This window comes from Hippoglossus hippoglossus, chromosome 18 (assembly GCF_009819705.1).
Source record: "Hippoglossus hippoglossus isolate fHipHip1 chromosome 18, fHipHip1.pri, whole genome shotgun sequence".
NCBI classification, from domain to species: domain Eukaryota; kingdom Metazoa; phylum Chordata; class Actinopteri; order Pleuronectiformes; family Pleuronectidae; genus Hippoglossus; species Hippoglossus hippoglossus.
The window spans coordinates 4,897,091-4,921,599 of NC_047168.1; the positions used below are offsets into that span (position 1 = coordinate 4,897,091).

The 24,509-nt window shown below is 45.1% G+C and overlaps 1 protein-coding gene across 2 annotated transcripts; it reads right to left on the reverse strand.

Annotated features, from left to right (window-relative positions):
* Positions 1-5,475: 5,475 nt before the first annotated feature.
* On the reverse strand, positions 5,476-23,907 carry tmem102 (transmembrane protein 102). Of its 2 annotated transcripts, XM_034568717.1 has the most exons (8): positions 23,647-23,907; positions 23,423-23,582; positions 21,622-21,833; positions 11,517-11,855; positions 10,053-10,243; positions 9,687-9,899; positions 5,918-9,517; positions 5,476-5,879 (listed from the first exon to the last, which is right to left on the reverse strand). In XM_034568717.1, the coding sequence occupies exons 3-7, from the start codon at positions 21,821-21,823 to the stop codon at positions 8,918-8,920; spliced, it is 1,545 nt and encodes a 514-aa protein (XP_034424608.1). In that variant the 5' UTR covers positions 21,824-21,833; positions 23,423-23,582; positions 23,647-23,907; the 3' UTR covers positions 5,476-5,879; positions 5,918-8,917. The 2 variants fall into 2 exon arrangements, with proteins under 2 accessions (XP_034424608.1, XP_034424607.1); XM_034568716.1 differs by having other exon boundaries at positions 23,423-23,907.
* Positions 23,908-24,509: the final 602 nt, after the last annotated feature.

A 24,509-nucleotide genomic window follows, 5' to 3' on the forward strand; every position in this document is an offset into this window, starting at 1 on the left:
TGGTCAACCCTCTCTCCCTCCTGAGCAGAGCACTTTGTGACTTTGGAACCTGTTCTACCATCTGAGCCAATAAATCACCTAAACTATCAATTTTCCTCACCTCTGGGTTGGAGGTCAATTTGACGTCTTTCCTGCTCCTCCACTAAAGCGTATGTAAAGGAGTGAGACATTTCCTGCAGCTTCATGCAACAGTTTTCAACCGGTGATGCTCTGACTTTATCTCCTTTTTTCTATCTCTCTCTCTCTCTCTCTCTCTCCCTCTCTCTCTCGCACGCACACACAGACACACTTTACATCTGATGCCAACAACCGCAGCGTCTGCAAAGTTGAAAGAAGGAGAGGGAAGGAGAGGAGGTGGAGGTAGAGATGTTGATCAATAAAAGTAATTGTGTCCAATGACAGACATGACCACCAGCATCACAAACAACAGTGACGTCATCAAGCACCTTCTGCAAGAGACGCCTGCACGGGCACACACACACACACACACACACACACACACACACACACACACACACACACACACACACACACACACACACACACACAGACGCAGTGGATCTTTCTTTCAACACCAGCAAACTTGATGACAGGCCCTAACTAACGACAACCCCTACAGTGAACATTCAGTGTGAGGAAGACCTCTGTGTGTGAGTGTGTGTGTGTGTGTCTGTGTGTGTGTGTGCCTGGGGATTCTTTCCTCGCGAGTGTGAACATGAAAAGACTTGAGGCCACTGGCTTTACGTTACACTGGCCCAGCCACAAAGTCAACTGTATCGACAGCAGCGTGGAAAATCAATAGGCACAAAAATCATTTTGGCGTCTCCACTTCAGCTCAGAGCCAAACATATGGTGGGGCCTCATTTGGATAAGGCACTCACGACCTCTCACAATGAGGGCGATTAGTTTTAGCTTAGCACGGACAGTCGGTGAGAATGGGACCCACCGGATATTTCACAGCGCTCCATCAGGAGGCTCAGATGTGTCACAGCATTGGACGAGGCCCCAGACGTCCGAGGCATTTGAAGCCGAGCTGACCTTCGACGGGACCTGGAGCTGTGGCTACCTGGCAGGGATTGGGTCCAACTGTTGGTGATCATCTGAATCAGCGCTTCCCTGTGTGAAGTGCTCATTGTGTAGCATTAGCCTGGAATGGTGGGGTTTGGAGCCATTGACAGTGTTTGTGGCCTCATAATAACAAAACGTAAAGTGTCAATACACTGTGTATATATGCTTATGCTAATAAAAGAGTATCTGGTGGATCCTTGCCGCCCAAACCTATCCCAGAATTCATTGCGACGAGACATTCAGCGCTTGAGTATTAGGCTTTAACTCAACTGAACAGCCTATGATACACGTGTTAACCAAGGGGCATTAAAACGTTATTGTCGAGTCCAACTGCAGCTGTGTTGCCGGGCAACATCAATAAGGGGCGGGCCGAGCTGGTGACGCAGATCACGGAAATCCTCTGTGGAAAAGACGGTCATATGGGTTTGGCCTTCGCAGTCTCCGTGGGCCGGGTAAACCGCGTCCTCCGAAGGACGCAGCCCCTGAAATGAGACGCAGCTTATATGTGCTATGATGTCAGAAGAAAATTGGCAGCTATGTGCTTAACAGTTAAATACAGCCAACACCGTATATCCTGAGTAGCATTTTGTTCAGGAGACTTACAAAGCTGGTGTTTCCTGAAGAAGGTCAGACACTACTATTGTCAGTAGAGGCAGAGTTTTTTTTACCTGGGCTCTACCTTTAGCAGCTCTGCAGTGGCAAAAGTAAAACGTGCAGGAGAAAGTGGCGCCGCCGTAGAGGAAGAGTGTGTTAATGAGCAGCTTTTACAACAGCTTCACTGCATAACCAGTCAATCAGGACTGAGCTCAACGATGTGAGATGTACAAACGGCTACAATGGGGGGGGGGGGCCGTGAGGAGGAGTCGCTGCTTTACAGCTCAGCCAGAAAGGGGCCGGTTCACACTGTACGGTACAAGGGTGAAAGCTGGGGGGGGGGGGGGGGGGGGGGGGGGGGGGGGGGGACAGCCGCAATGTGTGATCTGCACGCAGAGACAGACGCAGGGCTCTGTCTCTCTCTCTCTCTCTCTTTCCCCCTGGTTGTCCTCTCTATCTCGCCCCCATAACACACGTGGTTCAGTAATGGAGATTAATGCACACTGGCATTGGAACAAGTTCGACAAACACGTGCGCGCGCACACACACACACACACACACACACACACAATAGTGTGTGTTTGGAGGGGGTGTCCTGAGCGGAAAGATTTAAAGATTCAGTAACAGGAAAGAGCTGCACTGACCAGTCCCCAGTAACTAGTAGGGCTCACAGTCCGTTAGTTAAGTGATGCGGTAAAGAGGTTGCAGCATCCAGCTCGTCTGCCTAAACATGTCTAGGTCAAGGTTATGGATTTATGATAGTTGCACTGAGAATTGTGGGATTGTTTTTCTAACAATACTGTCAGGGGGGTGGACACACGCACACACACACACACAATGGCAGACGCACAAACACACACACAAAACCTATTAATTTTGCAGGATGTAACTAGGAAGACAGGGAGAGTTTACAATGGCACTGAATACTGTTACTGTGTGTGTGTGTGTGTGTGTGTGTGTGTGTGTGTGTGTGGGTGGGTGGGTGGGTGGGTCTCAGGTGAACACATGTCCCCGTTCAGCCCCAGTTTCTCGGTGACAGTCCACTGCTATGGGGTTACAGCCTGGCCTCATTTACACCAACACACACACAACTTTGTGGCCACAGACACACACTGACAGGCCGCCCGAGGGCTGAGGTTACAGTGGCCTATTTACAATCGAGATTCGGTTGCAATCACAGGCAAGAGATGATGGTGAGGACACGCTCAACATGCAGGTGGAGGAATTAGGGACAATGAGACCAACGTAGGGAGCACTGTAATACGGCTGCAACTATCGATTGTTTTTTCAATTGATCTAACGTTCAATTTTTTTAATAATCTAACAATTAATGTTTATTACTCCATAATGAAGTTACCAAAATAATTTTTTTTTTTTTTTTAAATTGTGTTATTTATATTTATTTAATCATCTTCTCTTCAATACAAACAAATCGGAACAACAAACAAAGTATACACTGCAAGGCATTTTTTCCACAACAGCATATAGCCCAGTCTGAACTGCTAATCTGCCTTTTATACAGTTCCGTACAAACAAGAGCTTGTAGCTAGCTTGGTGCACCCAAAAAGGAAGAAAACACCTGCACCGCAACACCTCACATAGACAAGCATCAACGTTTAAGGACCACTTGAACCATTTTTCTCACGTTAACTCCACTTGTTCCATCGTCAACGTCCGTTGTCGCTCCCTTCTGTTGAGGTCGTGCTTTTGATTGTGTGGCTTTTGCGGTTATGTTGTCACTTTTGTCGTCGTGATGGGGCTTTTTGCATTCGCGTTTGCCACGAACGCGCTTGTGTGAGACCTCTCTGCCGCCGTAGAAAACAGCTGTCTGGCCCGAAACAGCAGGTAAACAGGATTCATCCTTTTTGAGGTTCAAAATAAATCATCCTGAAAGACATCTAGGTTTTGCCCCGCTGTTCTTACTACGAACAAAGATCAAGAAGACACTTGTTTAGCCCAAGCCCAATGTCAGCTCGACTCCGGTGAAAGGCTGTTTGATAGTCTGACTCGCTCATGAGGTCACAGCGCCGACCCGTAACATCTGTAAGTCAAACAATCCAGCAAATTCCTGGTTTCATAATTGGCTTAATAGGCGTCAACAGATTGGTGCTGTCAGCGTGTGCAGCTCGGATTGATGGGAAATGATACGACGTGCGTTTGAAGCAACAAAACATCTGTGTCATCATCACGTAGCTAATGGCGGATAATGGCTAAATATTTCTAAATGTCATTGCGCGCCCGGGGGCACGACAGAATTATTCATAGTTATTCTTGTTCTGTCCAAATGCGACCACGTCCTCTGTGTCTCATGAACTTACAAATTAAACACACAACAGCTCTTTGTAGAAACTTCATTCAAAAGAATTCATGGAAAAAGAAAATGAAATAAGTTTGCAGAATAAGTGCAGATTTCTTCCTTGAGAATGATATCTGTGCTTTTTGTAAGGACATGTAAATTGTGCGTTTGTAGGAGTACTTCATATATTTGCTTCTCATAGCTGTGTTAAACTTCATGAAATCAAGCACGTAGCGTTAATATTCTGTATTTCGGAGTGTGTGTGCTGTCGTTTACCCGTCATCAGCGATTTAACTCCCCGAATAATGAGCCTGGTTTTTCATCTTGAGCCATTATGCAAAAGCAGAGACCGCCTGTCCCTGCTTTAAAAGAAACAACCGATAAGCAATGCAGATCGGATGAGAGGCTTCCTCAGCCCCTAAATACCGGGTGATGCTGCAGAATATCACAGTGTGATGACGGGTCACAAACGATCAAGAAGGAAAAATGATTTTACTTATAGATTAGTTGATGTTTAATAGACATAAAATGAAGGCTGAGTTTAAAGATGGCCATGGTCAAAGTCCACTTAGGCAAGACTCAGCACTCGGCAGCCATCTTTGCATCAACCCCCGAGGGCAACTGGAGAAAATCAAAGTTTATCATCATCATTTTCGGAAGATCTTATCCCACTGATGTTTGTCCAAGTGCCCATTTTCCCAGCAAGTTTGGTTTTAATTGCGTTATCTGACGCGATTGGTCCTAAAGTTAATGGGTTCTTGCACTAAGTGTCAATAAAATGGATTCTGTAATTTTGATGTGCTACGGTAAAAGACTTCCAGAGGTAACGGAGCAGCTCAATCCAGAGCACAGTGACGGCGACAGCTCCTCCCAGCATGCACTTGACCGAATGTTGGTCACTCACAATTATGTGGATACAGTAACAACCACCACGTGAGCTCAAAGGTGAGCAGACAATTGGCTTTTGGAGATGGAGGGGCGGAGCTCGTGGGTCATACAACAACCCTGTGGCTTTAAGCACTTTTCTATTCAGGATTCTTTAGCTGACTTACATCTTCTCTGGTGTGGATCCTGACGACTCGATGTGATGATGCTGTGAGGACGAGTGAGTTCTCGTGCAGCTCCACTCCAGTGGTCCTGACCTATGACCTTTCCATGAGCGAGAGAAGGTATCTTATGATTTTAAGAATTAACTATAATCTACAAGCTGTGTAATTGTTGTAACTCTCTCTTTCAAGACAATTCCTGTTCAGTCACTATCAAAGATTTCATTTTGACAGCGCGTGTGTAACATCAGCCTGGAGCCTCCTCTTTCTCTCTGAACTGTGCGGCGTGTAGCGCTGACTCACGAGCAGCGCAAACACTGTCCTGGAGCGCCCCCTGTTGGCCTCAAACATGTCTTGCAAACTTTGACATTGAATCCAGCCCGTTGGCAACTGTGAAAGTGCATAAGAGAGAGCAATAGCTTTTTTTTGGACAGTGCAAAATTTTAAAAGAGACACGATTCCCACACGATATGATTTGAAATGCAGTGATTTATTTCATGCTAAAGCTTGATCAATATAAACCCCCCCAGTAAAATAACAGTAACAAATACAGCAAATCAGTCATGATACAGAGCAAATTATATATTTTTTTTTGAAAAAGGGACTCAAGTAATACAAGAGATTTCTCAGAGTGTAAAGTGATTCAGTTACAGATGTTTATCTTAGCACTTGGAGTTCCTGTGTGGAGATAAGGACGAGTGTTCTCCAGTCGGGAGCGGACTGAAAGAGATGAAGTGGGTACATTCATTGGATTTAGTCCGTCATTTTTCCCCAGCAGGTCAATGGATCGTCAGTTGATTCGTCAGAAGTTGCAGCACAACAGAAAAGCTGTGATAATTAGAAACTCGGCGAAAGCTGATGTTTGGGAGCCTCATCTGTGTTTCCTTGCGACCCCCCCCGTGCCCGGGCAGACAGTGATTTTTCCACCCCTCCTTCTTTTAACAACTAGTCAATCTACACTGATGCACGAATGGAGGAGGCGTTGCAAGTGACAGGCCTCTCCACAGGGGGCTCTGATTGCATATCCATAAACCGACGCAGGATTTGATACTCGCCACAATTCCGAGGAAAAACATTGATTGTTTTCCAGTGTCTAGTAATCTCCAACTAGGCCCGTTAAGGTACGAAGTGAGACACATTCTTAGTCAAACACGAAAAGTACCTTCACATTAACAACTATACTCTCCACTAAATAAACACTTGTGACTTGTGAACTTACACAGATGGGGGAGCGACGATCGCGCCCGTCTTGTACAAAAGTGCTGAGAACGCCACTCGATCCTCTGACACCCGGCAGCTGGAAACACACCCTTACACACTTTGGTTTTTCCTCGGATTCCATTCACTCACACGTACATTGAACAGCAGTACAGACAGATGCTCTAAAAAAAAAAAGAAAAATCCATTCAGTAGTGAGAGCATTAGAGCATTTGTAGACTGTGAGTGACAGGAATTCATACATGTGTCCGAAGGAAAAACCTTACAACAGTAGCTTAAAAATAAATAAACTGAACAAACCCACATCCCCTTGAAATCTATGTAAACCTTAAGTGTAAGTGATTGTGTGCTAGTACCAACAGTGGAAGCAGCGTTTCAGTGCTTGGTAAATCCAAGTTCAACCCAACATTTTGTTCGCAGTGTTTTTAGACAACTTTACATCTCAAATTCATGAAGTAAAAATGACTACTTGTCTGTTTACACTAGTTGTCGCCACTACATCATTACTAGTAGTGTAAACATAAGGCTTTCTGTGGCGACTAAAGGACAGAACGCCTGTGATGAGAAACGTGGATAGGATGAGAGGAGGGAAAATAAGGAGCAAAAGAACTATGAGATAGAGGGGAAAAAATAAAAAGAGAGAAACCAGGGGGAGTGGAACAGCAGCAGTCCCCAAGAGAGGCAGCTGTCCAGGCCCCGCAAGGCCCGTTCCCCCACTTCAAAAGTCTTCAAAAAGAACAGAGGCGCCCATCTCCCTTTATCCATCCCTCCATCCCCCCACATGGGTAGCCTCCGTCTGCTGAGAAACGATAGGGCCCAGTGACTAACACACACCCACTGAGGGGATAATTCCACGGGCAACATCTGGGCGTCTTGTCTGCGTCCTGCTGCGTGGTACGTCTCTCGCCGACAAGGGTGTGTGTGCGCACGCACGCACGCACGCGCACGCACACGCACACGCACCTCATTAAAACAGACCAACCAAGCAGAGGAGATGTTGGACAATTATCAGTCAGAACCAGACACAAACTTTCTTCAACAGAAAGCAGACAAGACAACCGCGCATGGTTTGCAACAAGATGTTTGACTTTCAGGACCTGTGCGTTGTTTTAAAGGTGAAGTAACTCGACTTATTCATGACTATGATGGATAAATAGACCAAAAAGCAGTGGCTCAATAGATATTCTTTACCTTCTGTCTTGTTGCTCAATCCAGACAATACACTACCGCTAATTTGATTCCTCGTCTCCATACACAGCGTTGAAATGTTCTAAATCCCTTACAAAGGGTCACCACGACACAAAATGTCTGCTCAGGTAGGAAAACAAAACTCAAACTTTGACGTTTCTCACATGCTGTCAGAACTCTTACATCTTAGTTCAGGATCAGCACATCATTCTGTTGTCTTACAATTAACCGGTTTTATTCAGTTACATCTGCAATTCTTTCCTTTTTTTAAAAATTTTTTTATACATGACCCGTTTCCGAGGCCCAGTCGCACCAGAAAGTGGCAACGTGACATAAACCTGCGGCTGTATGTGGGACGTGTGTTTCTAGAAGCTTGGGGGTGTAGTCGGGTGGGTTGCAAGTGATGATATTTTTCTTTATCGACATATAACGGCTAGTGTTAGGCAGTCTTAAGAGCTTCAGTGGAGCGATTTCTACCTGGAGGGTGCAAGACGGCGAACAAGCTGTCACAGCCTCCTCTATGACTCTCGAATTCTCTGTCCCCCTCGAATGTCGTCTATCAGTCACTAAGATGAACTTGACGTGCCTCATCTGAGTTGGTGTGACCGGGCCTTTTGCAGGAGAAAAGGCAAATTAACATTCTGGCCATGATTCAACAGATCCATCCAAATGAAGAGGTTTGGGATCACGCAAGACGCGTTTCTCTTTGCAAAACTGCTCAAACATTTGATACAATTTTGGTACATTCAAATACCCAATGAAATGTAAGCGGCATTGCAATCTAGTGAAAGACCTTAAAATTGAATCATACATGTAAAAAAATGATTAGTATTAAAAATACCTGAGAAAGACAAAAGAAAAAAAGAAAAAGATCTCATTAATTGAGGCGTGGGGTCAAAGAAACAGCTACACTGTAGTTGAAAGAGTAAAGACTCTTTGTTCAAAGACTCCTCACAACATTACATTCAGTTACATCAGCCACACCTTGGTTTTCCTTTCTAATTCAGCCATCGCCAATCTCAACTGAAATAAAAAAGAAGAGAGATGCAGCAATCTTTAGAAGTTAATATGTGAAATGTACACACACACACACACACACAGATGCTCGCACGTCTTCTTGATGTACGTGTTGATCTCCGGATTCCATTCACATGTCTTAAGCCGGCCCTCGTCTCTGTAGCACCAGCCGATAAGTTTTGTTAAGGCCAGCTCGTTAGGAGAGGGCCGTCTCCGTGGCAACAGCTCGGTGACATAATGTCTGTTGTGCGATGCCCACTCGAATGGACAACATCTGTCAGTAGTAGGACATGTGTGTTTTTATTTTTTGGTTTAAAGAGTCGAGCAGCAAGGCTTCGTTGGGCCTCGGGGACGTGAGGAGGAGGAGGAGTGTGCTCAGTTTCAGGCCGCCTGCGTCTTGAGGCCCCGCCCCTCTGATGTGACGTCTCGGAGTGTGTTTGCGAGCTAAACGCACACGTTTTTAACACGCCTTCTCTGCAGCGCGTGCGCCTCAGTAGAACTTGTCGTCGATCCGGAAGTGTGGCCGCGTGACATCGTCAGGGTTCAGGAAGACGGATATGGATTTCCCAGGGTTCTCTGTGACCAGCTGCTGCAGCCGCTGTGCCAGCTTGTCCTCCGAGGGCGAAATGATACCGTTGGTTGAGTGATGCCCTGGGGAGCCGTGGCCGTTGGTGCTCGCTATTAGGTCCTTCTTCAGCTGGCCTGCCTGCTGGGCTTGGTCAAGAGCCGCCCGGAGGTGCTCGCTGGGATCTGAGCGCACGTGCGCCAGTTTTCTGGCGACAAGCAGTGCCTGGCTGTCAGTCAGGTGCTCCAACATGTTGCACTGGGGCAGGAAGTAGTTTGGGCAATTTTTACCAAGGATGCAATGAGCCAGGTCGTCCAGGAGACCAAGGAGGAGGCGGCCAGGAGTGTCGGCATCGGAGCAGGACAGGTAGACACCAGGAAGTCGGTCACAGGCCCAGAAAAGGAGGGTACGCAGGTGGTAGAGACTTAGGCCTGCACGGGGACGAGCCAGGATACGAGACATTACTGCCTTGGCTGCTTGGTAAGCCTGGGCCATAGGGAAGGGGATGCACTTCTTCAACTGAACCTGGTCATAACAGAGAAACAACCAAATAGTTAAGTATTCAGAGGATTTGAGACGTTGTGGTGAAACTAAGAAACTGAAAAATGGCAAAATAACACACAAACAAAACCAGATGGACAAAATATCCTGATGCTTTAAAAGCTATTCCAGGGAAAAAAGTGAAGGTTCACACCTCGCTGCGTGAGAATGCCAGCCTCCACTCCCTGTCAGGCCGACCACCCAGCGGGGAGCAGCAGGGCAGCAGATAGAAGCCCGATATGGCCTCCTCCTCTGTGATTTTACCATCCCAGAAGTGGTTGGCAGTCAGCCAGCCCTGGGCAACAGCGGGCCAGCCCCGGAACGACACCACAGGCAGCAGGTCGTACAGCACCCGGCTCGAGCCCGCCTGCAGGGAGGAGATGGTGGGGGGGGAAATATCACAGCCTGAATCATCTTCCTTAACTTTTTGTAACGTTTGGCAACAATAATACTCCAACATTGATTTCCCCAAAAAAAGAGTCCATCGGTCTTTTATCATCATTTCAGTGTTCATCTGTACCTGGAGGATGATGGTGGTGAGGGGTCCATTCCTCTCCAGTCGGTCCGGAGAGGGGATGCCTCTCTGGGGGCGGCGTCTGAGCTCCTCGATGGCTTCGCTCACCACCCCCCAGAACCAGTCGGTCACCAGGGACGGAGAGAAGTAGGATCCATCCAGAGACTGTGAGCCCAGGGAGGGGATGGAGCCTTTATCTAAAGGGGGAGGCAAGGGAGGGGGGAGGGAGGAGGGGGGTAACAGCATAGATTTGTGAATAACAGCTACTGTGACATGGATTTTCAGTCAGAGCCTATCGCAGTCAACCTGGGAGTAAATCCTGTGCTGGCATTGGCACGCAATTATTTACGTCGCAAACTAAGCTCTAGGTTCTGGGTGTGATTGTATATTAGTACCTGGACGATGTGGCAGCACTGGTGCAGATTGAAAAGTCAGGTTTCATTTTTTTTTGTTGACATTATGGCTAAAAGTGACCTCAGAATGTTTTAGAATTTAAGTAAGACCCAAACAAATTTAAGTTGAATGATAAAAAACGATTTTCATTCTCAATTAATTATGTAAGCAGTCTATCCAGCAAAAAGAGAGTTTCTGATTCCACCAAATTGTGAGATTTGCTATATTTTTTTATATATATTGCAAATAAATTAAATTAGGTTTTGGAACTGCTGAGAAATAGCTCAGAATCATCAATCATGAACAAACTGTTAATGAAAGTAATGGTTGCAGCCCTAGAGTAGATTTTGGGGCACCTGTAGTATACAGTTTACTAATAATGCCGAAGAGAGGTGAGGAAGAAAATGTATTTCATAACACTTCTGCCCTCTTTTCAACCTTTCAATCGCATTTGGGTGTGACGCGGTGTACACTCTGTCAACTAAACTTGACAAAACCACCACTTCCCCTGCCACCGCAAATACAGCGACATAAGATCCTGTGGGAAATGTATTTTACCAATTGCTGAAAATTAAAACGATTAGTATCAATAAATGTCATTACTTTTCTCATCTTGCAAGTTTCATGCCCGCCAGCATGTGGTGGATTGATGTTGCGGAGCTGCCGCGGAGCTGCCGCAGAGCTGCCGCGGAGCTGCCGTGTAATCGTGAACTTTTGATTCGTCAACTCAAAAATGCTTTAACGTTCATTTCCAGTGTGTTTTTTTCCCCCTATCTGAGGAGGTAAGAGGAGCGGGTCCTCCGCTGCAGCGTTCGGGGGAAAATTGCACCACAACATCGTGCATCAAATTATCTGAGTGAAACATGAACAAAATTGAATCAGTCCCCCACCTTCCACCCTGCACTGCTGCAGTACCCTCAATGCTGTCTGCTCCACTCCTCTTTGCTCATATCTCGTCATCTTTCTATTTTACCATTTCCTTATCCTCCTTCCACCTTTCACTTTGTCCTTTACTTCCCTTACTATCCCTGTAGCTCTTATTTCAGTTGCATTCATTAGCCCACTTTTTCTCCTCACCCATTTCGCCATCGTCTTCCTCATCCTCCTCGGTGGGAAGTCCATTCTCCTCCTGGCAGCAGATGCTCCAGCGGGATAAGATGTTGGAGTCGCAGAGGCGGAGGCTGAGCCATGAGTGGCAGGGTGGGGAGTGTCTCATGTCCAGGGTGACAGGCTGATTGCGGTCATGGAGCTTCAGGGCAGGCACCAGCAGCGTGAAGTCCAGGTCGAAATCGGCCCCTTTAGCGTAGTCCCCCATGTCCTCGGGGTTGAGGTCCAGGACTCCCTCCCGGGCCCCGCCCGACAGAAGCAGGTACTCGTTGGCAACTGGGAGCCGCTGGTCCACTTTCTGGACTAAGCCTGGATTAGAGGATGAGACAGAGGTACCAAAATATCAAGCTCACAAATCAACATTTATATTTAGATCTGTTTAGATGTGTGGAAATGCCAGCAAAACTGTGGCAAGGCGCAATGACTGGAAAGGTTTTGTTGGCTCTCACATATTTTCAAGCTCAAGATGCCGGCTCTGGCCAATGCACTAGGACAGAAAGCAGCAGGTCCACAAGCGAGTGAGCCTACAAAATGTCCGGCTTGGTTTGTTTTGAGAGACACTGCATATATTTGCGAGTTTGAGCTGTAGGACTACTGAGAGTGAAATTATCCGGTGACCAATGAATAAGACTCTAATGATAATTTCACACGCGTGCCCAGCCAGGCCTTCATATCAGCCTCTATACCCTCTCTTTTGTAGTTTTATTAGTTCATTTCCAAGTTCTGGGAACATAGCAATATCACTAAAAGGAAGTGTGATGGGGCAAGAAATACGAGCTCTCAGACAATTATCTTATTATACTCTTATAATATTTTAAGCCTGGCTGCACCATCATTTTCCCAAGTGCTAAAAAGCCTTCCTCGCACTCCTCTCTGAACAGTTTATACCAAAGAAAGCTGCCCCCTAAATCCCTTTATGGCTACTTAGCCATGTTGTAAAGTTCCCAGGCTGTGGGCCCATGGGAAACGCAGCACAGGAGTCAAGTATGTTATGTTTTGACAGCTAAGAGGAGCACTCGAGAGAGAGGCCTGATCCTAAAGCCAAGCCTGTGCTGGTCCAGAGGTAAATGCTAGCTACTGCGGGTCAGAAGTAAAGCATTGGCACTTCAAAACACTTTGCAGGGAAAAGATTGTAAGAGCCTGAGCTTGAGTGTTTATCCCCTCTGGGGCAGTTAAGTGGCTGGAACGGGGGCATCAGACCAACCCGGCAGGCCATGGCTGGGGGTTCAAAGCTACTAACATGATTCCTCTCACCCAATTACATGGGCATCCAACCTTATTGGTAGGAGGCCATGTGATGTTTTCCTGTGGAGGTACGTGTCAGTGAGCGAGCAAAGACATGTTTTAGATGTGAAAATTAGTGAGAATGAGTCCTAAGTAGAAATCGAGATCCCCCATATGGGTTGTTGGGTGGTCACACAAATACCTCATCGATCAGAAATAGTGAGCAATTTAGAAACAAAACATTCAAGACTTGAATTGTTCATCAACAAGCCAAACATGTAGCTAATGCGTTTTTTTGGACTATACTTTCCTGTTCATCTGCATTCAATGTATTCAGCATGATGTTAATAAAGTAGAAGCAGGGTTTAGTTGCATCAAGTGCATCACATTGAACTCGTCTCTCCTCTGTCTGAGGCGAGTATTTGTGCATGCAAATGTGCGGGAACAAATTACGGCCAATCGAACATCAGATCTTGATATCGGTTAGGCTGTTAAAGTGGGAGAAATGCTGGATGGTAAGATCAAAGCGGAGAAGAGAGGGGGAAAAGACAGTGCCAGAGAAGAAGAGTGGATCAGACGCCAGCCAAAGGGCAGCGAGGTTTGAAGCTGTGACTCCTCTGATTTGTTTGGTTTTATCTGCCACTGATGAATTGGGTCAAATAGGCGAAGAGGAGGAAAAGAGTGATGAAAAAAGGAGAATAAAGAGCATTTTATCTCCCCAGCAGGGCCTTCAGTTAGCGGGAGGACAGAGGGGAAACTGTATCAATTAGCAAGGCCTTTCCAATCTCCACACTGGCTCGCAGGAAGTTTGAGGTTGTTCCAAGGAACACAATCTACTTTTTAATCCAAAACGCCCAAATCAGCAGTCTCATGCTGCCGAACTGGGCGTCGGCCAGCAAGCACGCACACACAGATTGATGTGCACGTGAAGACAATCCAACTCATATGCCTGTAGACACACAGTCTGAGAGTAGAGCTGGAGAGGAGACGGTCTAGGCTTTCACAGCGACGGATTAAACCTAATCCTATAAAAACAGGTCTTTTAACGTATATTTCCATTAGAGGGAAGTTTTTGGTTAAGAGCTATTTTCAAACTAGACCCAATTCCAGTATGTCAAAGGACTATTGGTTTCTCCATCAGTCTCAGACTGTGCTAACAGGAAAGGCTCCAGTGTTTCCAATAAAACCAGACAAATGCTGCAGCTTTCAGTGCTTCATGCTTCACCCATTCATTGTTGGGGTACTTAACAACTGTTATGTTACACTAAAAGCTGGATGTATTTTGTACAATCTGATGGCAAGTTGGCTGAGTAACAATGAAATTATAAAAGTAGAATCACCACCTGGCAATTGTATGCCTCCAGCCTGCAGTTTACATCCAGGTCTGTTTAGACTCATAGATATCATATATATCAGCCACAACATTAAAAACATTACATCACATCAACATTAAGAATTTCTGCCCTGTGGTTGTTCCCTTCCACCAACCAGTGCAATTTCAGTCAAACATTTTTTCCAGTCTCATGAGGTCCTTGTGACCTTTAACATTTGGCCACTGAAATCTAAAGCAAAGCCCATGGCTGTCGCCTTCACATTAAAATGTACGGTAGATAATATATGTCAGAAAGACCTTTAACGACTTTAAAAAAGGCATAGTCCAGTAAGTGTTCATTTCATTAAGGGTATTTTATCATAGTTAGCATATGAATTGAGGAGTTATGGCCCAAAAATCAGCTCCAATCTTTCAAAGCTAAAAATCATGTGTATGCTGCAATCAAGGAGCAACCACGATCCTGTATGTGTCTTTGAAATCATCTGCCCCAGGAGATGTGTATAGAAAAACATCTGATTAAAACATCACTAAATCACAACCTAAATTAACTGTAATAACTTTTCTACTAACATACGTATTTACTGATGGCAGGTGATGCAACCAACTCTTTTGGAGAATAAAAAGAAGGTCATGTAAAACCCATGTCATGGGTAATGTGGTCCAAACATTGAGAAACAAATTTAAATAAAGCACGGCTTTCTCTTTAACACATTCAGAAGGATTGAGCGCCCTGTCACTCTCTCCCCTGCCTGGAAAATGCCTCGTGAAAGAGTCATTTTCTTTAAAACTAATTTACTATGACCTCAAAATCAATAGGTTTGTTTGCACAAGAGCACTATTTTGTCATCTGTCTCGGGAGTGTGTTGACAATTCAATACATCATTGTGATATTACACAGCGACGTCAATACAACAGCGACTCTCATATAGCTAACAGGCCCTTTGGCTGAAATATAAGCAACTGCAGAAATGTAAACGCACACTTATAAGGAACATGCCTCCTTCAAAAATGAATCTACGACGCGACAATGCGGAGAAATCCCCTAAAGCAATCATGGGAAAGGCGTCCTTTCTCGTCACAACCAGAGCAAAGCGGGAGTATTCCAGGGCACACCTCTGGTTTGATAGACTCCAAAAATAGCTCCGTAAATCTCTCTGGAAAATGGGATTCCTCTGAATAAGCTGATGACTTCTATGTGTTGCTGTTGAAGGAGAAGACAGAGAGAGAGAGAGAGAGAGAGAGAGAGAGAGAGAGAGAGAGAGAGAGAGAGATCCTGAAAGCTGTGACTACCAAAAACTAGGCTGTGTTCACAATTATGAGGTAAAACTAGTAATCAGAGTTTATTTTTAACATTTATTTCCTTGTGAAAAAAGTTGAGTGTCTTTAACATTCCCACAGCTTCACACCCTATTACCTTGGAGATGCCCAGTACGACCAGCGTAGCACCAGACTGAATGAGCCCACAGAGGAGCTGACCGCCCCACATGCATTTATTCACCTTGTGGCTCTATGCATGGTGCAGTTGAAATGTCGTCTGTGTGGAAATGAGACTCACAGTTGTTATTTCACATGGCCTACCTCTGTGTGACCTCTCTTTTTTTTTATCTCTAGACAATAAAACTCTAATACAGCAGCGGAGCCCGCCATAACAATAATCTTAAAAGCAGCCAATTCCCCCAAGGAGCAATTCAATCCGTTACAAATGACTCCTGACTAATATCGTCTCAGCTGGATGTTATCAGTGCTTTCACAACCGGCACTTCTCTGGGGCTCACCTCGCACGCTAATAGCAGGATTAATCCCAGTCATCCGAGTTGCTGAAAGGTGAACCGATTCGCCCACTTGTTGCTTATGATTTCATACGACGGCAGGAGATTAGCTTAAAAAAAAGTCTTTTAGAAGAGGAGGAAAGGAGAGGTTCCAATTTAATCTGATTTGAGGGGAGGTTTCACAACACTGAGCCAGGTGTCTGTGTGTGTATGACAGTGTGTGAACGTGTTAAATAGAAGAACCTGGGCTGAGAGTGGTGCCAGACATTTTGTGTCGAAACCTCCTGCAGAGAGAGAGAGAGTGTGTGAGAGAGAGAGCGTGTGAGAGAGAGAGGATGCAGGAAGCTGTCAGTGTCTTCCAGCTCCTCGCTGCTGCTTTGATGCCAGCTACACTGTGATACCGTGTCCCGTGAAATGACAGGCAATTATCACTTAAAGAAAAAGGTGTCACTGCTGCTTTGCTTTCACATTTTAATCTTTCTGGCCTGCAGGCCCCTCTCGTCTTTTTCAAAGAACCTTGAACAAGTGGATCCTGACTTTTGATGTTCTTATTAACGAGAGGCCAAAGAAGTGAGCAAACAGATCAATTAAGTACCACATTAGGTAATTAATAGGTAATTAACCCATACCCTTAATTTGCCCTGGTGCCCAATTATTGCTCTATTATAAGCAATTAGAAGCAAAGCAGCTATAGAGGTTGCAGATCAGAGGCTGGAAGAACTGTATCACCGTTATAATTATAAGTTCTTCAATTACGCTGAAGGTCAAGGACAAACAAACTCCATTTCAGTTGATTTAACCTATTAATACACCTTTAATGAGGAGGTCAAACACATAATTGACCGCCCATTAGGAAGAGTTTAAAACCACAACCTTCAATCAGTCTTAGAAAGTAGAAATTGTTTGTCACATTTATTGTGATAATTATCAATATCGACTGATATGGATATTTTCATGTTGATGTCATCTGTGGCCATACAGTTTTGTATTTGAGCTCCACTGTTTCTGTTCCACGGCCACAGTTTGGGTTCAACACTGGGTGAGCAGGTACAGACTGAATGAGTTCAGTGAATTGTGACAGATGCAGAAAACAAACCTGCATTTTACATTAAAGCTTAGTCACTCTAAATCCCATTTGCATTTGTAAATGCTGCTATTTAACTGTCGTATTCTGAGGCATGAGGAGAAGCTTTATGGATTTACAGACAGCCGGTCAATGCAGAAAACAGATTGGTCAAAGCAGCAATTAGAGAATAGAGTCAGTTTTGTTGGACGCGAAAGGGTGAAATGTGCGTCACTTTGTGGACCCAAACCGTCCCTGAGAAAACTTGTTTTAATAGATTACTGAAAAGTGTCACTCTGTGAGTGAGGTGTGTGGCAAACTTAAGAGTTTTTAAAGATTTATTTCCCCCCCAGCAACTCAAGACAGCTGCAGCCTGCACACAAGATACTGTTATCAGTTGACAGCTACGACCAAAACGATTCCTCCCCTTTTGCCTCAGGAATAGATAAAGTGTGATTGTGAAAAAAAAAAAAAATCACAGTGTCAGCCTGGGTTATTATAATGAGCAGGATGGCAGGTAACATGTCCTGCAATGTCAAAACACTTCATATTTAATATGCCAAATTTGCAAAGTCATATTTAATGAATTAATAATAATGAATACAATGAAAGATGCTTAATGAATGGTACAATGTGGCGTCAGGCTTTGGCTGTGTTCAGTCACAGGACACTGAAGAGTTTAACTCACAGACAGTTGCTGGTTTATTTGTTATGGAGGGTGTGAACTAACTTCAACTAAATTATGTTTTCTTCATTTCCAACAATTAAGATTTGATGCAGCTAAATGCTGCAAAAAGGTGTCAGTGAACAACATCAATGACCAGGACTTATGGCAGGCAAGATGCTGCACATCTGTGCTGCTTGGCACTGGTGTCTCTGCTCAGATGAGAACTGAAGACTAGCAGAGCCTAAGTAATCAAAACATTTCCCTCTACTGTTGCAGAGCCATGAATCTGGCCCGGCTGCCAGATGAAGACAGACTCTCAAATCCAAACAGGCATTAACACAGAATTAGTCAGCCACAGAAGGCATGTTGGCCCCGAACACGAGCCTCCGCTAAAAACTACATGTCAGCTCTGAGCATCAGAGCGGGGGGGCTTCCAATGAGGCAGGGAGTCAACGCAGCGGAAACAGCATGAAGCTGTGAATCCATCACACATAAGTCTACCAGTGTTAATGGGCTGGAGTGAGAAAACGGCCAGACACTGTGCCCATCCCGAAGGCCAACAACAGTCCAACGGCTACGTGAGCTGCTTTCCCAAAAGGGAAACAGTTTCCACTTTGATTGCAAAAAATGAACCGCCAAAATGCATCGGATCATATGAAAGATTTTGCAGCCTCAGAAAGGTAGAAAAGCCAAGTGCACAGACAAAACATTAGTGGGGTTGCATGATTGCAGAAAGAAAACAAAACTTACAGAAAACAAAACTGTCTCTGAATGCAGAATGTGCACTGTTAATAATACAGTTGAATCAAATATTTGACGGCCTTTTGGGAGGTTAAACTGAAAAGTTCACGAGGCATAACACAATCAGAAAAATCTGAGATTGTTGTGAACTTCGAGTCAAGAATACTAGAAAACGAAAGGGGCTGATGCGAAGAGATCAACAGGAAAGCAAAAGGTGGCCGTGTCTGTACTCCTGTGTCAGGGGCAGCTCATCTTTTATCTGTTTTTCACTGATCAGCGACTGACAACTGAGTGAAATGCTCTGTACAGGTTATTTCTTTCAGGTCTCACAGATAAAAATGTCAAAATCCAAGCCGAGACTGAGCAACACTCGTGACTCTTTAAACTGGGATCAAAAGTTTCCCTTTTCCCTGACATCAGGCAGGAGGGTGAACTCTGATCTGAACTCTCACAAGCTGGCTGGCAAACTTTAAGATCTGAAAAGTTGGGTTGAGGCTATATCTGGGCCCAGGCCCAGATCTTCTGCTTCACAGACAGTGCGGATCTATTTCTACCTTCATCTGACTTTGGTTTTTCAAAGGGTATATACACAGTAGCCCCCACTCAGCTTGCCTGAAGGCAAACCACAGTGTTTACTCAAACGCAGAGTAAATAAGAGCCTCTTCTTGGATCTTTCAGCGAGTGAAAATATTCACTGCGTGCACTTGTGTGCGTGTGTAATCTCTTTTCGCTTTCCCTTTTCCTGACAGTGTGCAAAGCCCAGTGGGGATCCCTCTGCAGCTCAAACTTTATAGAAGCCTGGCAAAAAACAGCCACTCATGTTCAGCATCCTCACACACACGCACACACACCAACACCTGCGGCAATGACGAGGTTCCCCCAACCAGGCCGGCCTGCTGTAACAAAGCCCCTCCACCAGGAGGATATTTGCTTTACAGTGCTGCCTTGTCATCCTCCACAGGGCCTCGACAGGCACAGCGTCGCTAATGCTGCTACCACAACATTCTTAAATGTATGTTCCTGAAATCCTTCACATACCATCTCTCGCTGCTGAAAGTGCCAAATTGTTTTAGTTTTTTTCCCTCTTCGCAGTTGTCACAGTCACAGCGGGCGGTGAGGCACCGGGTATGAAAATACCAGCAAACCATTGGTGATTATGCCGGCAGAAGCAGCCTCAAACACCGAGAAAGCTACCGAGAGACTCTCAACCGAGAGAGAGGGGGGGATACAGACACAGAACCGAGCATTGGGGCTTTGCACAGAAAGCAGCAAAGAAAAAAAAACACACGGTTAAAAGTTTGCACAGAAAAAGAAATCTCTTTTTGTGTGTGGTGATGGAGAAAATATGCGAAGGAGAGGCCGGGGTACTGTTTTGATTTATGCGAATTCTTCCTGTGGTAGAGGCGGCCTGCTTGACGAAGCTGTCGCAGTGTGGTGAGAAGACTGAAGCAGTGGAGAAGCATGAGCCGCCTGTCAGCCAATGCACAGCGACTATTTTGACAGAAATAGTAAAAAAAAAAAGAAAAAAGTGTGACAAATGGAGACAGAACGGGAAATGCGAAACCCTGAAATATTTTTTAAAAGTGGGTCGAGAAGAAAAAGATAGGTAATAAAAGAAGAAATACGCAAAAACTTTCAGGACACGGCCCGAACATGCTTCGTTTTCAGCTTTCCGGGGACATGAGAGAGCAGGGACGACAGAGGACAGCAGGGAGGGGGCAGAGTGCCACCTATTGGACAAACAAACACACTTCACTCTCAACTCACAGCTAACAACAAAACAGCAATCAGTTTGAGTTGGCCCTGTGTGTCACTCATTCTCAGCATTTCGGATCCCTCATGCAGAATTAATAAGTGAATTATACACAGGATGATCCTGAACTCCCACATTAAGAATCAAAGTTGCATTTGAGAGCCTTCGACTATGCAAGTTACACATCGTTACATGCACAGACTGGAAGACTTTTCTTTTACATTTAAGACCTGGAAAAAAACCACTGCCTGACAATGTGTTTGTCAGAGGATTAAATTAAAGTCTAGTGTTAATTGGGTTTGTCGCGCATGCCGTCTAACACACCGAGTCATTAAATGGGCCTGTTAAAAAGAAACAGTGTTCCATCTCATTTACATTGGATCTTGCAGCTTTGCCCTTTCGCCTGAAATAACATTCAGTGTCAGGAATAAGCACACAACTACAAAAATAGTCCTCACATCACATTTTGTTTCCCCTTGGCATCAGTTTGCATTGAGTGTCTTTACTACATACGTTTCAGTCATTCATTTCAGGATGTGGTAAAAGCTTCACGATACACTACATCTACAACTGGACACTAAGTGAAGGTTCCTCTCCCTTTTTAACTGAACTTTAAACTTCATGATAACAATTTGTTGTGTCACTGCATTAAGACCTGCCCAGTAGCAAATTGATACGAGTGTGGCTGTACTGGGCAGTTTCCAGGTGAGAATGTGTGTGGCACTTTTGAGGAGGGAGCAGGGCGTTCCTCGTTCATTTATCAGAGACATGGCCCTCGGTAAATAAATGTACGTGTATGTTTGCTTGCTGACAGCAGCAGTGTCAAATCTATGCCAAAAAGAAAATGTGATTCATACCGGAGCCGATTTAGTTTTACCTGTGTCAGGACGCTACAAGACACACAAACTTTTTCACGATGTTAACATTCTATCCGGCACACGGATATACACAAAGCATCAGCTGTGAAGTGGGATACACCCTTAACTTCCATCATGCAATTCTGCCTTCAACAGCCACTGTCAAGTAAATGAATAGTTAACTGATTGTAACTTTGACTCCAGGCAATAAGTAATTCCTGTCCCTCAGGCTTGTGCTGCATTAAAATCACATTCTCTTCCACTTAAGATGAAATATATTATATAATGTAACACACTGTTAACTTCCATTATCCCAGACACACTGTGACATATCACCACACATTACAAGCATCGCGGCGACAAGGGGTTTTCATTCTACAGTCATAGCATGTGGTTGAAGTTGGGAGGTCTGAGGTCATGCAGATGATCTACAGCAAAACAAACATTACATCATCTACAGTGAGAGAATGCAGTGCACAAAGTTACAAACTGATCATAGGCTTCACTCCTTTCTTTTGTGGTTAGCATCCCACCAGCCATCATAACACTACAGTTCACAAAAACAGATAGCTAAACAGGGGTTCCAAAACTGGGGGTCTGTAGTATTAGATAAATGTACATATGGTGGCAACATTGTCTTATCCAGTGTGATTGGTTTGTGGGCATACCTAGCATGTTGAAGATAAAGTCCTTAGCTGTGTGCACCTCTAAGGCCGTCTGGTCTCCAAACTCCCCTTGCTCCGCCAGCACCAGCTCAGACACCCGTGCCGACAGCTGCTCCAGGGTGGCCCCCGACCGGAAGTCCACCTCTGACAGCTTCTTGGCGGGGGCTGGGGAGCGCGGCGCCACCGCACTCATCAGGGAGTCCATCTCTATAGACCTGTAGCGCGGGGGCCAAGAATAGAGAAATTAGGTCATTTAGGTTTGTTACATGTCTGGCCCTATTTTAGAAAATAGGATACTTTGCTGTAACAGTGGCAATAATAATTACTGGTGTGGCTGCTGAGCCTTCGTGTTTTCATCCCTGAATAATACTCCCCTTGTTTTCAACAACCTTGTGTGAATCATGAGACTTTGAGGGGCACTTGCTGAGAAGCATATGACGTCAAAGAACTAACGTTCACTGTTAAAAGCAGAGGATGCTGATGCGGCAGGAATTTCAGATTTCTAAGTATTTTGAGTATAACTAGTGAAACCCCCCCCCAAAACATTGCTTAATGAGACCATGAGTATGTTCTGCATGCCATTGTCCTCTAACCTAATATAACACACATTCCGACACTAAAGAAAACTGTACAACCAAGTATGTGTTTGTTCACATGCTTTGTAACGTACAATCACTAAGTGTGCTATAAACAGGATGATGGGAGTAGATTAAAGCAGTTTGTGTGTCATGTAATCAGTGTTTTGACATTTGAGACGTCTGCACTTCGAACTAGGGCTGCAAAAACTATATCGGAATCCGATTAGTTTTTGCAGCCCTAGTTCAGTTTGTTGCCAAATTTATCGCCAACTGTTTGGATGATCGATTAACCAGATTGTAAAACATCTAAATGCTTCAATTTCAGCCTCCTAAACGTAAACTACTCTAATGACAGTAAAGCGAATATCTGGTTTGAGGGGGGGGAGATTAATCAAGATAATAATCAACAGATTGATCGATAATGAAAATAATTGCAGCCCTGCTACAAACCAAGGGTAAAGGTCCGTGTGGGTTGAGTCCAGCTTTTTGAAAGGAGTTATTAAAACCTACTTTAGGGAATATTTTTGCATTCCCGAACCAGAGTATTAAATCATTTAGAATTAAGTGTCAGCGTGGCCCAGCTTAGTGGGCTAATTACATGAAGGGACTTATTTGTACACGTGTTAAAGTAGTGGTACAAAACGCTGCGTCTTCAAAGTAACAGGGCGAAGAAGTTGCCATGTAAACAAAGTTCAGTGGAGTGGAATGACAACATGGCCTCTGCCCCACCGAACTGGGTCAATTAGCCTGCGAGCTCCGCTGCCACTAGCTGCTAAGCTAATAGCCCAGCAAATTAGCCTGCCTGCTGTCTGACAGCTAACCCTAGATTACGATACAAGTCATCACATACAAACAACCCCCCCACCCCCAGGGGCTGTATTAAACAGATTCATATAAACCGTGGAGGCAGAGCAATTCACTTATAGGGCTGAGGTTGGTGAGGGGCCTCGCCCACGCTCAGCTAATTTGTTTTATTAGCTCATATTAGCCGACTAGCTTGATCAAATTAGCACGCTAGCTAGGATGACAGGTGGGGACGGTGAAGGTAAGTGCAAGCACACACACACACACACACACACACACAGAGAGACAGATACACATTAAAATCCATACGTGCACACACATGCACTCAGCTCGCCTCTCGTTAGCACCGATCCGTTAGCCGTCGAGCTAACAGCTGACAAACATCACAAAACAGACACACACGCACACACGCGCGCACACACCCTTTCCGCGGCGCAGCGTGGGGGCTTCTCTTCGCTATCTTCTCCTGCGTCTACTGTGACTCCGGTCCCCGTGTTTGAATCCGCCTTCTCCAGCTGTCATTTCCAACAGGTCCCAGACTCCACTTTTCCCCCCGGCAACACCGTCCCACAATCCACGGTCCTACTCAGAGGATCCAGGGATTAGTGTGTGAGCGCGTGTGTGCGTGTGTGTGTGTGGCACGCACCGCCCCGCATTGCAAAACTACAGACGGATTTGTGAGATCGGGTTTGTGATTTAAAACAAAACCGTGGCCGTGTCCTCGCCGAGGATAAGATGAGGCGGAGTGGTTTCAGGATTCACCGCTGCACAGCTGGTGCATGAGCATGGAGGCAGTGCTGTGTGATCCCTGCAGCAGAGGAGGGTGGCGAGTCCAGATCTGCTGCTGCTGCTGCTGCTGCTCCCTGCTCATCCCATAATAATAACGCCTGTGGGCTTCACAGTCAGGTTGTGTACACACAGCCGAGAGAGTGCTGCTGTGGAGGGTGGCAATATAACACTTAGAGGTCATGAACAACATTTTCTAGTTCCAGTCAAATGTCGTCTTTCCCTCATCAGTGGTAATTATTAGAAGCATAGATTATTATTATTATTATTATTGTTGTTGTTGTTGTTGTTGTTGTTACTGGGGTTTAACACTTACTCACAACAAGTCAATCAAAATTAACATGTATATGTTATTATATATGTAATACACGCATATATATATACATATATGTAATACACGCATATATATACATACATATATATATTTGGCACTTCCAGAGTCTCTCATTTACTTCTTTGGCCTTTTAAAAAAGATTTAAGAAACTATTCAATTCAATATGCAATGTGACATGTGACATGGGCCTTAGAAGTCTCCCTCCACATGACAAATAATGTTTAAACAGAATGAGCAGCTCCTATCTACATGTAAACTGATATTCACGAGTGCCCTGTTGAGGAGAAGCTTCTCCATATCTATGCCTTTTTCTTACAGTGGAAGTAATTGCCCTCCTCTTCGGACACCCTGGGAGCCCCAGCTGTTGCTTCCCACAGTAAAAGAACCAT

Excerpts from the sequence above, each read along its gene's own strand:
- tmem102 (XM_034568717.1), bottom strand. The coding sequence starts at position 21,823 with ATGGACTCCCTGATGAGTGCGGTGGCGCCGCGCTCCCCAGCCCCCGCC. Across the intron at positions 11,856-21,621 it reads CTTTATCTTCAACATGCTAG|GCTTAGTCCAGAAAGTGGAC; the intron begins GTATGCCCACAA and ends CCTCTAATCCAG. Across the intron at positions 10,244-11,516 it reads GGAAGACGATGGCGAAATGG|ATAAAGGCTCCATCCCCTCC; the intron begins GTGAGGAGAAAA and ends CTCCCCCTTTAG.